This window comes from Sciurus vulgaris, assembly GCF_902686455.1.
Source record: "Sciurus vulgaris genome assembly, chromosome: 2".
Classification (NCBI taxonomy): Eukaryota; Metazoa; Chordata; class Mammalia; order Rodentia; family Sciuridae; genus Sciurus; species Sciurus vulgaris.
The window spans coordinates 77,968,569-77,984,129 of NC_136462.1; the positions used below are offsets into that span (position 1 = coordinate 77,968,569).

Consider the following 15,561-nt stretch of genomic DNA (forward strand, 5'->3'; position numbering starts at 1 on the left):
CAAGAAATAAAAGCAAGAATCAACAATTGGGATAGATTCAAACTAAATAGCTTTCTCTCAGCAAGGGAAACTATCAGCAATGAGAAGAGAGAACCTACAGAGTGGGAGAATATCTTTGCCACTCATACTTCAGATAAAGCACTAATTTCCAGAATATATAAAGAACTCAAAAAACTCTACATGAAGAATACAAACAACCCAATCAACAAATGGGCTAAGGATATGAACAGAGGCTTCACAGAAGAAGATCTACAAGCGATCAACAAACATATGAAAAAATGTTCACCATCTTTAGTAATAAGAGAAATGCAAATCAAAACTACACTAAGATTCCATCTCACCCCAATTAGAATGGCGATTATCAAGAATACAAGCAACAATAGGTGTTGGAGAGGATGTGGGGAAAAAGGTACACTCATACATTGCTGGTGGGGCTGCAAATTAGTGCAGCCACTCTGGAAAGCAGTGTGGAGATTCCTTAGAAAACTTGGAATGGACCCACCATTTGACCCAGCTATCCCACTCCTTGGCTTATACCCAAAGGACTTAAAATCAGCATACTACAGAGATACAGCCACATCAATGTTCATAACTGCTCAATTCACAATAGCCAGACTGTGGAACCAACCTAGATGTCCTTCAATTGTTGAATGGATAAAGAAACTGTGGTATATATATACAATGGAATATTACTCAGCTATAAAGAATAATAAAATTATGGCATTTGCAGGCAAATGGATGAAATTGAAGAATATCATGCTAAGTGAGATAAGCCAATCTCAAAAATCCAAAGGGCAAATGATCTCACTGATAAGTGGATGATGACACATAATGCGGGTGGGAGGGGGCAAGAATGGAGGAAGGAGGGACTGTATAGAGGGAAAAGAGGGGTGGGAGGGGAGAGGGGGGAATAACAGAGTGAATCAAACATCATTACTCTATGTAAATGTATGATTACGCAAATGGTATGCTGTTACTCCATGTATAAACAGAAACAACATGTATCCCATTTGTTTACAATAAAAATAAATTTAAAAAAAAAAAAAAAAAAACTCAGGTGAAGGTGATGCTCACCCAGCCAGCCTTAGGGACTACTGCTATATATGATGGGGAGCCATCAAAGGCTTTTGAGAAGCACAAGAACATGATCAATCCCATGTTTGATGAAACAACTCTTGGGGCCAAAAGAAGGGATGGGAGGTCACAGACAGTGAGACTAACTGGTCTACTATGCAGTGGGACAGAAGAGAGATGGGTGGTTCTGCAACAGAACAGCAGCTACAGGATGGCGTGAGACAATTTTCAGAGTAGACCCAACCAATTGGATATGGCACCGAAAGGAGAAGAGAGAGAGGAAAACACCAAGGTCTCCAGCGCAGCTGATAGCAAAAGGTCGTGGTGTGGCTACAAGTCGGAAACAGATGAGAAAGAAGAGCTTTATCCGGGAAACTGAGAGGAACACAATGAATGACTAGAGCTCAAGTTTGGATCTTGACTGTACACCAAAGCCCTTTGTTTTAAAGGCTTGGTCCTTAGCCTGTGGTGCTACCGAAACCTTTAGAAGGTGCAACCTAGTGGGAGGAAATTAGGTCACTGAGGGGCATATTGGGACCCCTTCCTCTTTCTCTTGGCTTTCCAGCCACCGTGAGGTGAGCAGCTTTGCTCCACCACTTGTTCCCCATTGTGATGCTCAGTCTTACCACAAGCCCAAAGATAGTGGGTCCAAGCAACCATGGACCTGAGCCTCTAAAATCACAAAGCAAAATAAAACTTTCCTTTTTATATATTTTTTATTATTTAGTTTTTTTTGCATGCACTACATAATCCCAACCCCAGTCTTTCTTCCTTTTAACTTGACTATCTTGGATATTTTGTCATAGCAACAGCAAGCCAACTAAAGCAAGTGGTATGTCCATGGCTCTGAGCTGGATTCTGTATTCTCACCATAAGAACTCTCTATGGGTGGTAACATTTGTGATCAGTTGAGTGCTAATAACTCTTACATCTGAATTTTTAGCCCAGATTTGTCTTTTGAGCTATGGATTCATATATCCAATCATCACGACTTACATATCCCATATCCGTTCACTCAGCAATTTATTTTTATTTGCAGTATCAGAGGTGCTCTACCACTGTGCTATATCCCAGCACTTTTTATTTATTTATTTTGGGGATAGTGGAATACTCGACCACTGAGCTACATTCCCAACCCTGTTTTGTCTTTTATTTAGAGACAGGGTCTCACTGAGTTGCATTAAGCCTTGCTTTTGCTGAGGCTGGCTCTGAACTTGCGGTCCTCCTGCCTCAGCCTACCAAGCCCCTGGGATTGTAGACATGCTCCACCATGCCCGGCTATTTTTTATTTTTAATGGAGGTCTCACTAAGTTGCCCAAGCTGGCCGCAAACTTGTAATCCTTTTACCTCAGCTCATCAGTAGCTGGGATTACAGACCTGTGTCACCAGGCCTGGTTCATTCAGCAATTTTAATCGAGTGCCAACTTTGTCCCAACTGTACTTGTGCCAACTGTACTGGTCTGTAGAGACATTAGTGAACAGAAAGAACTACCATCGCTGCTGTCACGGGGTTCTCAGTCTGGTTGGGGAGATAGACATTAGTCATAAAATCACTATAGTTAATGTAGACACAATATAATAAAATGTATAATTATAAGTGACTGCTCTTAAGCAAAGACTATGATCTAGGGCTAGGGCTAGAGTAAGTGAGAGCTTTTCTGAAGAAGTAAGTCTTGTGCTAGATCAGAAGGTTGAATAGCAATGAACTAAGCTGAGAGGGAAAGGACGCCTTCAGGCAGAAGGAAGAGCATGGACAAAAGCCCTTTGGCTGATGGTTCGAGGACAGCAAAGAGGCAGGTGTGACTGTGGCACTGAGAGCAGCATTATGATACAGAGTGTGCTTGGAAGCCAGTAAGGGATGGAAGCCATAAATTATGCCATTCATTTGACATGATTGCTTCAGGCTTTAGAGTGAAGAATGAGAAGGGGGCTGAGAGAGAGCAGAAAGGACAATGACCAAGAGTAGGTTTATTGCAAATGAGACAATGAGAGAGTCAAAAGACTGACAGAGTCAAAAAGAAATTTTCCAGGGGCTGAGGACACAGCTCCGAGGTGGAGTATTTATCTGGTCTACGCAGAGCCCTGGGTTCCATCTCCAATACTTCAAAAAAGAAAGAAAAGAAAAAGAAAAAGAAGTCCTCGCTTCAGCAGCACATATACTACAATTGGGATGATATGGAGAAGATTCCCATGGCCCCTGCACAATGATGACACACAAATTTTGTGAAGTATTCATATATTTTCGTGCTGGGTCCAACCCTGCGCAGTTTGAACCTCATTTTAAAGAGAGGGAAAGGGAGAGGGAGAAATTTTCCAGCACCCCGGTGGTTAAGTATCTAGGCTTTGGTTTGAAAAGTTAATGGCAAACCACATGTGCTTACCTTGAAGTGTTGTTTGGGAGGCTAAATGGGATTAAAACGTGATTAAGTAGACATCTTGCTCCAGCGTTTGACCCAGGGTGGTTGCTCAATAAATGTTAGTCCTTTCCACCCTCCAGACCCCCTTAGAATAGGTCAAGAAAGTACCTCTACTGAACAGCAAGCCCTGGTAGGGCTGTGGAGCTGTCACGGGAGAACACAGCTTGTGTGGAGGGACAGGGAGCATTGGAAGACTACTGAACACTTAGTTTTAGTTTCCTCCTTCCTGTATGAAGAAGGAGAAAATTAGTACTAAACTGAATTACCGAATATGAATGAGACTACAGTGATGAAAGATGGTAGCAGAACACTTAAGTAGTGATGGGAAATCATAGGAACAAAAGAGATCAGAGGCTTCGAGGTAAACAAGGGAGAAATGGTGAAGATAAGCTGTGAGTAAAGGCGTAAATTCCAGTTAATGCCTCTGACAGCCTAAGTCATTTATTTTAAATCTTTCATGTTTCCTACAATGCACTTAAGACTTTACATTTACCTCAAAAATAGCAATTTAGCTGCATCTCATAAGTTTTTATATGCATTACTTGCATTGTCTGTTAACTAATAATTATTTATTTCCATCATTGTTATTTAGTGAAGTTACTTAGTTCTTATTTTGATTTTCCAAATGTGTCTCTTAACCTTCTTTTAAACTTTCTTTATTTCTAACTTAATTATACCCTGACTGAAGAACCCATGTGCTAGATTTACTTTCCCAAGAGTTTAAAATTTTGGCTGGGGCAGGGCACTGTGCTGCACACCTGCAATCCTGGCTATTCAGGAGGCTGAGGCAGGAGGTTTACAAGTTCAAGGTCAGTCTGGACAAACCTAGGGTGACCCTGTCTCAAAATACAATTTTTAAAAGGGCTGGAGGTGCAATCCAGTGGAAGAGCATTTGCCTAGAATGTCCAAGGTCCTGGGTTCAATCCCTAGTACTGTTTTAAAAAAAAATCTTTAAAATTTCAAGGGACTGGGTTGTAGCTCAGTGGCAAGATGAAGCTTTAGCATGCACAAGGCCCTGGGTTAAATTCTCAGCAAGGGGGCGCCAGGGGACAGGGAGCAAACATAAAATTTTAAGAGTTCCTTTGTGAAACTATCAGCAATGCAAAGAGAGAGCCTACAGAGTGGGAGAATATCTTTGCCACTCATACGTCAGATAAAGCACTAATTTCCAGAATATATAAAGAACTCAAAAAACTCTACATGAAGAATACAAACAACCCAATCAACAAATGGGCTAAGGATATGAACAGAGGCTTCACAGAAGAAGATCTACAAGCGATCAACAAACATATGAAAAAATGTTCACCATCTTTAGTAATAAGAGAAATGCAAATCAAAACTACACTAAGATTCCATCTCACCCCAATTAGAATGGCGATTATCAAGAATACAAGCAACAATAGGTGTTGGAGAGGATGTGGGGAAAAAGGTACACTCATACATTGCTGGTGGGGCTGCAAATTAGTGCAGCCACTCTGGAAAGCAGTGTGGAGATTCCTTAGAAAACTTGGAATGGACCCACCATTTGACCCAGCTATCCCACTCCTTGGCCTATACCCAAAAGGACTTAAAATCAGCATACTACAGAGATACAGCCACATCAATGTTCATAACTGCTCAATTCACAATAGCCAGACTGTGGAACCAACCTAGATGCCCTTCAATTGATGGATGGATAAAGAAACTGTGGTGTGTGTGTGTGTGTGTGTGTATATATATATATATATATATATATATACACAATGGAATATTACTCAGCCATAAAGAATGATAAAATTATGGCATTTGCATGCAGATGGATGAAATTGGAGAATATCATGCTAAGTGAGATAAGCCAATCTCAAAAATCCAAAAGACGAATGATCTCACTGATAAGCGGATGATGACACATAATGCGGGTGGGAGGGGGGCAAGAATGGAGGAAGGAGGGACTGTATAGAGGGAAAAAAGGGGTGGGAGGGGTGGGGGGGAAGGAAAAATAACAGAATGAATCAAACCTCATTACCCTATGTAAATGTATGATTATGCAAATGGTATGCTGTTACTCCATGTACAAACAGAAACAACATGTATCCCATTTGTTTACAATAAAAACAAATGAAAAAAAAAAAAAAAAAAGAGTTCCTCTGTGCTGTGGTGGCACATACCTGTAATCCAAGTAACTGCAGAAGGGAGGCAGGAGGGTTGAAAGTTCAAGAACAACCTGGGCAATTTGGTGAGACTGTGTCTCAAAATAAAAAACAAAATGGGCTGGGGTTGTAGCTCAGTTCTGGAGCACCCCTGGGTTCAATCAAAGATACCAAAAAAGAATTCCATTGTGACCCAGTAAAGGAAATGTTTATAAATATCCCATGTATACTTGGAAATAAGGCATATTCTCTATTTTTTAATGCAGGGTTTTTTTTTTGTTTTTGGTTTTGTTTTTTTTTAGATCTATTAAGTCAAACTTGCTAATTTTGTTGTTCAGTTATTTCCTGTGTACTTTTTTTTTTTGGCTGCTTGATTTATCTGCTTCTAAGGGAAGTGCATTAAAATATCTCCTATTGATTACATATTTATCAAAGTTGTGTTCCAGTCTATCAAATTTTGCTTCACATATTTCAACTCTTATTTTTAATGTATCAAAGTTCAAGATTGTATCTTCTTGATAGTTCTTTTTATTATTCAATGTTGGCCTTTATAGTATTGATGCTTAATGAAAAATTCCCCCCCCCCCCGCCCCGTTCTATCACTGAGCTACATTCCCTGCCCTTTTTAAATTTTATTTTGAGACAGGGTCTTGCTAATTGCCCAGTATGACCTCAAGCCTTGGGTCTTCCTGCCTCAGCCTCCGGAGTAGCTGGGATTACAGGTGTGCACCACTGGCCTTTTTTTTTATCCTTTATTGTGCTAGACACTCAGGGGGCTGTGTCAGCCCAGACACTCGTGTTCCTCAGTTCCAGAAAATTTTCTTGCATTACTTGCATTTTTTCTTAGATCTTTTTATCTTCCCTATTTTCTCTGTTCTTTTTTTTTTTTCTTTTTGGGTGGGGGGGGGGGGTGGATAGATACTGGGGATGGAACCCAGGGGCTCTTTATTGTCAAGCTACATCTCCAGCTCTTTTTATTTTTTTATTTTGAGGCAGGGTCTCACTAACTTGCAGAGTTTGGCTTCTAACTCGTAATCATCCTGCGCCACCACCCTGAATCTCTGTGATGACAGATGTGTACCACATGCCTGGCGCTCTCTCTCTCTCTCTCTCTCTCTCTCTCTCTCTCTCTCTCTTAAACTCCTACTTAACTAGATGTTGGGAACTCCTGAATTAATTGTCTAGTTTTCTTGTTCTTTGTCTCTTGTTCTTTGTCTGCCTTTTAAAGATTCAGCATCTTTATTTTCTAATCCTTACACTGAATATTTTAACTTCTGTTACTTGTTCATTTCTAAGATTTTTTATTGTTTTCTGAATGTTTCTATTTTTGTTTTGTGGAAGCAACATCTTTTACCTCTGTGAGACATCGCTTGTAATTTGGGGAAGTTTCCTTCTGCTCCTTGCACATTTGTCATTGTCTCTGCTTTCATACTGAAGCCTTCTTCAAAAATCTGGTGATCCTTTGTTGGAACGTCCAGGTAACTAAGCTGTACTTGGATTAAAGAAGGAAAGAGAAAGATCCCAAGTGACCATATGTAAGGTCCTTGAAAGAGATGGCCTTTGTTCACCATTTATCCCCAGTGTCTAGCACAGTAAATAGTTAATCACTACTGACTGAATATGCTAATAAAATTTATTCAGCATCTCCAGGTATATATATAATCCAATTTTTACTAGAATTTCTTGCTCACTGGGCATGATGGTGCATGCTTGTAATCCCAGTGGCTCTGGAGGCTAAGGCAGGAGGGTTGCAAGTTCAAAGCTAGGCTCAGCAACTTGGTGAACCCTAAGCAACTTAGGGAGAACCTGCCTCAAAAACAAAATTAGACCTTGCAAGCACAAGGCCCTGGGTTCAATCCCCAGTATCACACACACACACACACACAAACAAACAAACAAACAAAAAATAGAAAGGATTGGGGATGTGGCTCTGCGGTAAAGACCCCTGGGTTGGATCCCCAGTACCTAAAAATAAAACCCAAAAAATCCAACAACTAGAATTTCTTTCTCTATTAGTCTGATAAATTAAATAGTGTTGGAAATCTCCTAAAACATGATATAATCTACATCAGTGATGTCCAAACTATAGTCTGCCAAAGGTTTCAAGTAACTGGAACCATAAATTTTCACCTAATTAAACTTTTGTGTTTTCTCCAACTTTGCTACACATTTCTGGCATAGGAGATAGCAGTTCATTATCATGATTTGGTAAGGAAGAGGTAAGATGAAATAAAGATATGTTTTTAAAAACTGTTTTAAGATCAATTAAAGGCATAGCTATCACTGAATTAGCCACTATAGTTTTGACATTCCCATAATTAGATGTTCTTAGATACACAGCTTCGAAGAACAGACTCTAAAATCCTCAGAAAGCTGAAATTTAGACTTCCAGTAATTATCAATAAATGATAAAAACTTATCTTAAAAATATATCTTCACTCTCCCCACTGAATTCATATGCAATGAATTTTTTGTTTTGTTTTGTTTGTTTGCAGTAGTTAGGATCAAACCCGGGGCTTCAGGTGTGCTAGGTAAGCACTTTATCACCTTCCGTGAAAAGCTACACCTTCAGTGCCCCATGACAGATTCAACCCAGAAAAGGAGTCAAGGAGAAGTGCAGCCTACTATGGAGAGTGCATCTATATTTCTTTCCCACTCATACTGGGTTGACTATGGATTCCAGCCAAGTTCAGCAGACAGAGGGATAATCTGCTGGAATTTTTGTCTATAATGTCAAAGCAAGGATTCATCATTATCTCCAGAAGAGCATGAAGTAATTTACCATCATAACAAAACAAAGTCTGTTCCATCCAAATTCTCAGGACTGCATTAAACCCTAGAATATACAATCTTCCTTTGAACTTATGAATATGTCCAGAAGGCAAACAGGCAAACTGTAAAAGGTTTATTAACTGAGTCTTCTTATTCCATCCTCCTTTCTTTCTGACCTGTTTTGGTCTTTTCTTTTTTGTTTTCTTCTTTCTCACAAATTTTCATCTGTTTTCCATTTTCAAATGACATAAAGACTCCTAGAACCCTTGACTTAGGAAGCTACCATCTAGGGAACTGTAGACTTTACTTTTACAAAGGGGTTTCTTCTGATTGTAGACATGTAGATACAAAAAGAAGAATGGAGTTGGAGCATAGGCTGTGAGTTGATTCCAAGGAGAGGTTTGGGTCCTGAGTGGCCTCAGACTTCATAGCTCTGTTACAAAGAACAAGAATAATGTACTGTCTATTTGACCCAGATTTTTTTGGGGGAAAAAAAAAAAACAACAAAACAAGCAGAAATGGAGCGGGCTCTGTGCTTTCTTCTTTCACATTAACAGATGCTTTTTATGTGTTGTTTCAAAAAGGGTGTATTGGAGCAATCAAAAAGGGAATATTGGAGCATGTCAGTGTTTTTGCTATTACAAGTAGCATGTCCCCACGCCATCTCCCTTTTTGTGCAGTAGGTGTCAGTCACACACAGCCTTTCTCTGCCTAAATCCACACAGTATTTGTAAGAAAACGACCTTTCCATCCACGTTTTTCCAGGTTAAAGGAATCAATTTCTTCCTACTTTAAGACTGCAAAACAACAGGAATAGTCATTTAGGTACTTGAAACAGTCGTACTAAGTTCTTAGGATATAGATAAGCCAGGGACTGTGTCGAAAAGGTGACGAATGTTGAGAGCCCACATTAAGTCTAGTGGGTCTCACTTCACAGAAGTGGGTTTCTAAAGGGCCCAGCTATGACTCCAACTCTAGAAAACATGACAAGGACCCAGGTAATGCTCAAAAATCTTCTATTTCCCTCAGGTAAAAGAAGTTGAGCTATAGTGCCCTGGAAAAAGCAATCAGTGTAAACAATTGTTATCCTTCTTGCCCATGAAGATCAAGTGTCTGGTCTTTGACCTCAGGTAAGATACTTTAAGCCTCAGCTCCCTAATCTTTAAAATCTATAAAACGGGGGTAAACAGTGATGGAGTATGTGTGAGGCCCTGGGTTCACTCCCTAACACCACAGAAATAAAAATAAAAATAAATCATTAAAAAAACTGCTTTGTCTACCCAGGATATTTAATGATTGCTGGGGTTGTGGCTCAGTGGTAGAGCACTTGCCTGGCATGTGTGAGGCACTAGGTTCGATTCTCAGCACAACATATAAGTAAATAAATAAAATAAAGGTCCATTGACAACTAAAAAAAATACCTTAATAAAAAAAAGATATTTAATGGGCTGGGGAGATAGCTCAGTTGGTAAAGTGCTTGCCTTGCAAGCACAGGGCCCTGGGTTCAATCCCCAGCACTGCAAAAAAAAGGAAAAAAAAAAAAAAAAGGTATTTAATGATGAGGGGGAAAAATGAGATATTTCTCAAAAACAGTTTGTAGACTGCAAAGCACTGTTTAAATGTAGAATAAGCCAGGTGCAGTTGGGCGTTCCTGCAATCCCAGCAACTTGGGAGGCTGTGGCAGGAGATTACAAGTTCCAGGCCAGTCTCAGCAACTTAGGCCCTTAGTAACTTAGTGAGATTCTGTTTTAAAAAAAAAAAAAGAAAAGAAAAGAAAGAAAGAAAGAAAAAACGAAAGAAAAAGAAAAGAACTGGAGATAGGGGACATACCTCAGTGGCAAAGCACTCCTTGGTTCAATCTCCAGTACTGAAAATAAACAAACAAAGAAATAAACAAATAAAGAGTAAAATAAAAATATAAAGGTAAATGTAGAATGGACATGAATGAGAAAAGAATTCAGTGCTCAAAATGTAATAACTTCCATTAATCATTTTTTACAGATTTTTTTTCTCAGTATAATACACCAAGATTTTTCTTTCTCACCTGTATTCAATGTTAGTCACATGCAATTTACACAAAAAGATCCCAACCTAAACAGAGGCACATAATATGAATAGTCCCCTTGAAGAATGGGAGATTTCTTTCCTAGCTTTTACATTGCACCATTAATAACAAACAAGTTATTTATAAATTCCAAGTGCTATAAAATATTAAGCTTCAACAACTCTCCTTTTCCAGTTTGAAGCTGTACTGTAGTCCAGAAATGTATTTGATCTGACAGCTGCCTTTAGCTTCACAATTCAGAAATAGAGAGCTAAAGCTTATAGTCCCATTGTCAATTTGCACTTGTTTTAGCAAGAGACCTAAAATTCTTCACACTTGTGTCTTATCCCATATTAAGTCTAAACTATTTAAATTAGAAGTACAAGCATTACTAAAAGAACTCACCTTTGAGAAGCAGAAAGATTGTTTTATCCCTTGATGTTGAAATCTGAGCAGAAGTCTTCAAACAGGATTGTTTAAAAATGAATCCAACAAATTTTTCTTCAATGCTTTCTAAAGTTGTCAGGAAAGGCCAGAGGCAATTCAAATTTTTTCATTTTCCATGACTCATTCCTTCCCACGGAGTTTTGTGCTATATATTCCTGCCTTGTCTGTTCTTTTTGTTGAAAATCCTTTATACACCACCCACAATTTTTCTTTTTCTTTTCTTTTCTTTTCTTTTTTTTTTTCTTTTTCTTTTTTTTTTTTTTTTTTTCTTTTTTTTGCTGAGGTTTTCAAATTGCCATATCTTGAACCAGCAAAAGGAGAAAGGGTTGAAAATTTAACCTTTGAAACCTCTTAATACTTGCTGAGTGATCAAGGGGCAAACTGAAAAGAAGATAGACATAGGACTTTATCCCATTTGGAAAAACTTTTGGAACATTAACTGATCCAACCCCAATTTAAAGAATTAAGTATTTGTTTTCCTTAAAACCCCAAATCTCTTGGAACATTTTTCAAGAAGTCTAAGTTTCTATAGTAAATGGTTCAATTTGGGAATTTTTATTTTTTAGAACCACTTAAAAATAATTTTCCACGAAATATTTAATAGGATTCCAAAATATATTTGAACTTGTAGCTTTGTCTGCTACATTGCTCCATCCTTTTTTTTTTTTTTTTTTTTTTTTTTTTTTTTTTTTTTATATAAGTATCTTACAATTGGAAATAGACATCACTACTCCCATGGTAAACCAGCGATATCTGAGTGAAATTCTTCAGGAAAGTAGAGGTCCGATATCAATATGGTAATAAATCATCTCTCAACATCTGCAAATCCGCTTCCTGAGTAGTGAAGTGCCGATCATTCCCATATCTACTTTTCAAATAACTTACAGATACTAAAGTATTGGAAAGTGTGACAGCAGCCTCAGAGTCATAGCTTTTGTGTTTCGGTTCCTACATAAGAGTTGTGGACAGTGAGGCCACCTCTTCCTGGTGATTTTGTTTCCTCCGTACTCTTTCTTCATAGCTCACAAAAACGCTAAATGAAACTGTTGCATTATCATTAATTCCTTCCACTCTCCTCCCCGTCCGTGGATTCCCCCTATTTTCAAGAAACAACTCAAAGATGATAGATATCCCTACAATCTTCTCTCCTGTATCCTCAAATGATCCAGACCTAACTATTTTCATACACTGGCCAGCTTATTTCTGATGGCATTAGAAGTGCTCCTTTATTTATAAAGCTCACAAACGCTGTGCACGACCTGTAATGCAATACTGGCTAATGAGCTCTCCCGGAGCAGTTGACGTGAAAGGATTTTACTTCCTCTTAATTACAAGGAGAAAGACCCGATGACAAAGAGAAATGTTTTAACCCATTTTGTCAGAGATCGCAGGGGGCTCGGTGCTGATATTTAAATTGAAGAGGAGGGAGAAGAGACTGAGGATGAAGAGGAACGCAGGAGGTGGGGGCGGAGCCTCGGTCAGCAAATAAAACCCGTCGCTAAAAGGGAAGCACATTCGCGTGTGGAGGAACCACTCTCCCGTAACCCCGAGCGATGGAGCAGTCTGTGCCGTGAGCACGGAGATCCGACCCAGGGAAAAAGGACGAGAAGACCAGCGAGAAAGAAGGGGACATCTGGGAAAAGCGGAAGCAGAAGACCAGAAGGGGAAAGAATCGCACAGCAGGTGGAAACCAGATCTAGAGCAAGCCGGTCAGGTCCACAGCTTTGTTTTTCTGGAAAAGAAGAAAGTACCTGAGGATTGCCTTTTTCGCCCCTTCAGTTAATGAAAACAACTGTTATCCTCATCGTAACGAAAAGACTAAGGGGGAGGTAAAGGCAATCTGTTTTATTAGGAAGAGAGCTGAAGGGAAATTCAAACGACTGTCTTTTTGAAGGGTCTGAAATAAGACACTGCCTGTCCACAGAGCAGAACCATCCTGATTTCTGAAGATACACCGCTTTCAGGAGAATTCCAGCTGGAGTCGCTGGTACAGTTCTATTTTTACATGTAAATTTTTATGTCTCCTCTTTCCTCTCCTTTTTTCTTTATTTCTTAAAAAACAAAAAAAAAAAAAAAAAAACAAAAAAAAAAAACAAAAAAAAAACACCAACACGTTCCCTGTCGTAAGCAGGAGTGATAAGAAAGTGTCAATGCAAAATAGGAATTATTTCAGTTTTTCCTTTTATCTGCTTGTCTTTTATAGAGGGTAGGAGTGGTCCCTATTTCGGAAAAGGGCGTTTTAATTTAAAAGGCTCTCTCTCTTTATATATTCATATTTATATTTACACGCACAAGCATTTAAATAGAGAGAGAGCTTTCGGAGGTTCGAATCCTACAAAGAAAGATGGAAAAAGGAGCCAGGCACCGAAATAACACGGAAAAGAACCACCCAGGTGGGAGCGAGCTGGAGGCCAGTCCCGAGGCCGGTTCCGGAGAGGGCGGAGTAGCCCTGAAGAAAGAGATCGGATTGGTCAGTGCTTGTGGTATCATTGTAGGTGAGTCCAATTTTTTTCCCCACCTACCGTTTTTTCCGCTCTCAAGGGTTCCTTCGGTGGGACGTTAACCCCTCTAAAGCATTGGTTTTGCTCCCTACCCTTTGAAAAGCATTGTGTTTTAACCTGCCTCCACTGGTCAAGTTTGAGAGGTATGGAAGTCATATTTGTCATACACCTCTCCCTCCAAACCAGGCTGAATAGATCTGTTCATAGAATGGAGCAAATAAGGGTCACAAACCTGGTTGATTGTGCCTTTCTACATTGCCTGGGAGCTTGTTAAAAATATAGTTGTCCTGGCTCTTCTCTTGGCAGTTCTGATTCAGGCTGAGGGATATGGATTTTTTAACTTGCTTTTATGCAAACACCCTCTACAGGCTATGAACTGGCTTTTGAGGCATATTTAACAGATATTTTGTTGTTTTATGTTACATGAAACTAGGGAATGTATAATAAAAATAGCAAAACAACCATAAAAATATCTTGACTTTTTATAGCCTTTTCCATCCACTGTGTGAAGTAGATGTGACAGGGATGTTATTCCCTTTTCACAGATTAGGTAATTATGGAGGAATAAGGAGACAGATTGTGCTCTTCTACAGTTTGCAGTTTTCTTAACATAGAAAACCCTATAAGTTCTCAAAGGGAATCAGGACTAACTAGAATGTAAAGTGCAGGAGGAACTGATGGGTAAAATGTGTCTTGGCTTGGAGGTTTTGAACGTGAGGAGTTGGGTAACCCTCAGTGCCCGTTTAGACCATGCTGATATCTCTCCCAAAGGCCCTCTGTAGGACAGGAGTCCCAGTTACAACTCTAAACAACACAGCCTCCTCTTTCCAGAGAAACCCTGGGGATGGGTTTCAACAATGGCTCATTCCTGCCCTCACTTCAGAGAGTGAATTTTCTCTGCTATCTTTGGTAGATGGCTTCACTTCTTCCCACAAGAAGGGTGCAGAATGGTCAGCCCCAGTGTGTGGATGTGTGGTCTCTCTCCAGAATACCTTTGTGAAGGTTTACAATGTCTTGTGGCCCATAAGCCAGTTTCTCAACACTGTGTTTTATGTGTAGCTCAGAGACACTTTGGCACCAGAGCAATAGTGACACTGGAGAACATCCTTGAAGTCAAATAAAATCAGTACAGTATTCAGATAATCCTCTTCACCTCTACACCCAGACTTCAGTGATCATGTCCTTCTCAAAATGGAATCCACTTTATCTAATTCTCTAACTGAGAGGTTTTCCAGGCATCTACAGTTATATAAAAAATGCAATATTAAAAAAAACATAGTCATGATCTGAATCTCTCATTACTTTTTCTTATTACATTTTCTTTGCCTCTCCTTTACTTTATCTCAATTGCTTTGTAAAATGAGATCAGCCAGGTACTCAATAGGTATAGCACATGCCAACTTATGATCTATAAATAGCAAGAGCCTGTTGCCTCTTTCATCAATTTGACTGAATAGATTAAGCATTTTCCTCCCTTTGGGAAGGCTCTGATTCACATAGAGTACACATGCACATACACACAAGCAAACCTCCTTTTTCCTGCCTCAGTCTTGCTTACCCATCCCTCTGTATGCAGGTATTCATAGTTAGAGGGAAGTTGCCTGTATCCTGAGGTCTTTATCTCTTTAAATTTTTTTCTAAGACTATGAAGAAACGGGTGTTCTGGTACAAGTACAGTTTCAGTTGGGTGACTTTGGCCTCATGTATAGAACTTCAATGTGAATAGTCCCAAAGCTCCCCATGGTGACATGATAGTAACAAAAGCAACAATACTGGTATTCTGTGGTGAAAAGAGATTCCAAATACAGTATGTGGTTTCAGAGAAATCAGGATATTTTTTCAAAGTATGAGAATCCTTGTACAGGTAACTGGCATTATTCTACCTCAGTTCAAACTGGGATAGAAAAAAAATGTTCCCTTAGGATGATGTAAGGGCAGAATCCTTTCTGCATCCCCTCCTGCTTGGCTGTGAGTTGCAGATGTGCTGAGGGGCTGCCCTGTCCTCTTCTAGAGGGGTTTCCAAGTGGATGATAGTGATTCCAGTGTTTTAAAACCAAATGCAAAAAGAGAACTGGCATTTTCCATGCAGAATTCAGTGATCTGCTGTTCAATGTCAAAACTATGGAAGAAAGTGAATTAAAAGGCAAAAGGAGACAAAATTTCTGAAGTGAATCAGA

At 39.4% G+C, this 15,561-nt stretch overlaps 2 protein-coding genes across 10 annotated transcripts in view; one reads left to right on the forward strand and one right to left on the reverse strand.

Annotated features, from left to right (window-relative positions):
- The window catches only part of RNF212B (ring finger protein 212B), a 56,890-nt gene extending 45,727 nt beyond the window's left edge, over positions 1–11,163 (reverse strand). For 3 of the 9 annotated variants that reach the window (XM_079126097.1, XM_079126105.1, XM_079126106.1), the window contains exons 1-2: positions 8,569–9,042; positions 6,975–7,107 (exon numbers count right to left, since the gene is read on the reverse strand). The gene's annotated coding sequence lies outside the window, so the exon portion shown is untranslated. Of the gene's footprint in view, positions 1–5,638; positions 5,904–6,974; positions 7,108–8,568; positions 9,044–10,222; positions 10,260–10,841 lie in introns of those variants that run through there. The other 6 variants (XM_079126103.1, XM_079126098.1, XM_079126101.1 and 3 more) reach the window with 6 other exon arrangements.
- Positions 11,164–12,305: 1,142 nt separating this feature from the next.
- The window catches only part of SLC7A8 (solute carrier family 7 member 8), a 57,544-nt gene continuing 54,288 nt past the window's right edge, over positions 12,306–15,561 (forward strand). Inside the window, exons 1-2 of the mRNA XM_079126039.1 lie at positions 12,306–12,870; positions 13,179–13,378. Of these exons, the coding sequence (XP_078982165.1) occupies positions 13,228–13,378 (151 nt within the window). The 5' untranslated portion in view covers positions 12,306–12,870; positions 13,179–13,227. The remainder of the gene's footprint in view (positions 12,871–13,178; positions 13,379–15,561) is intronic.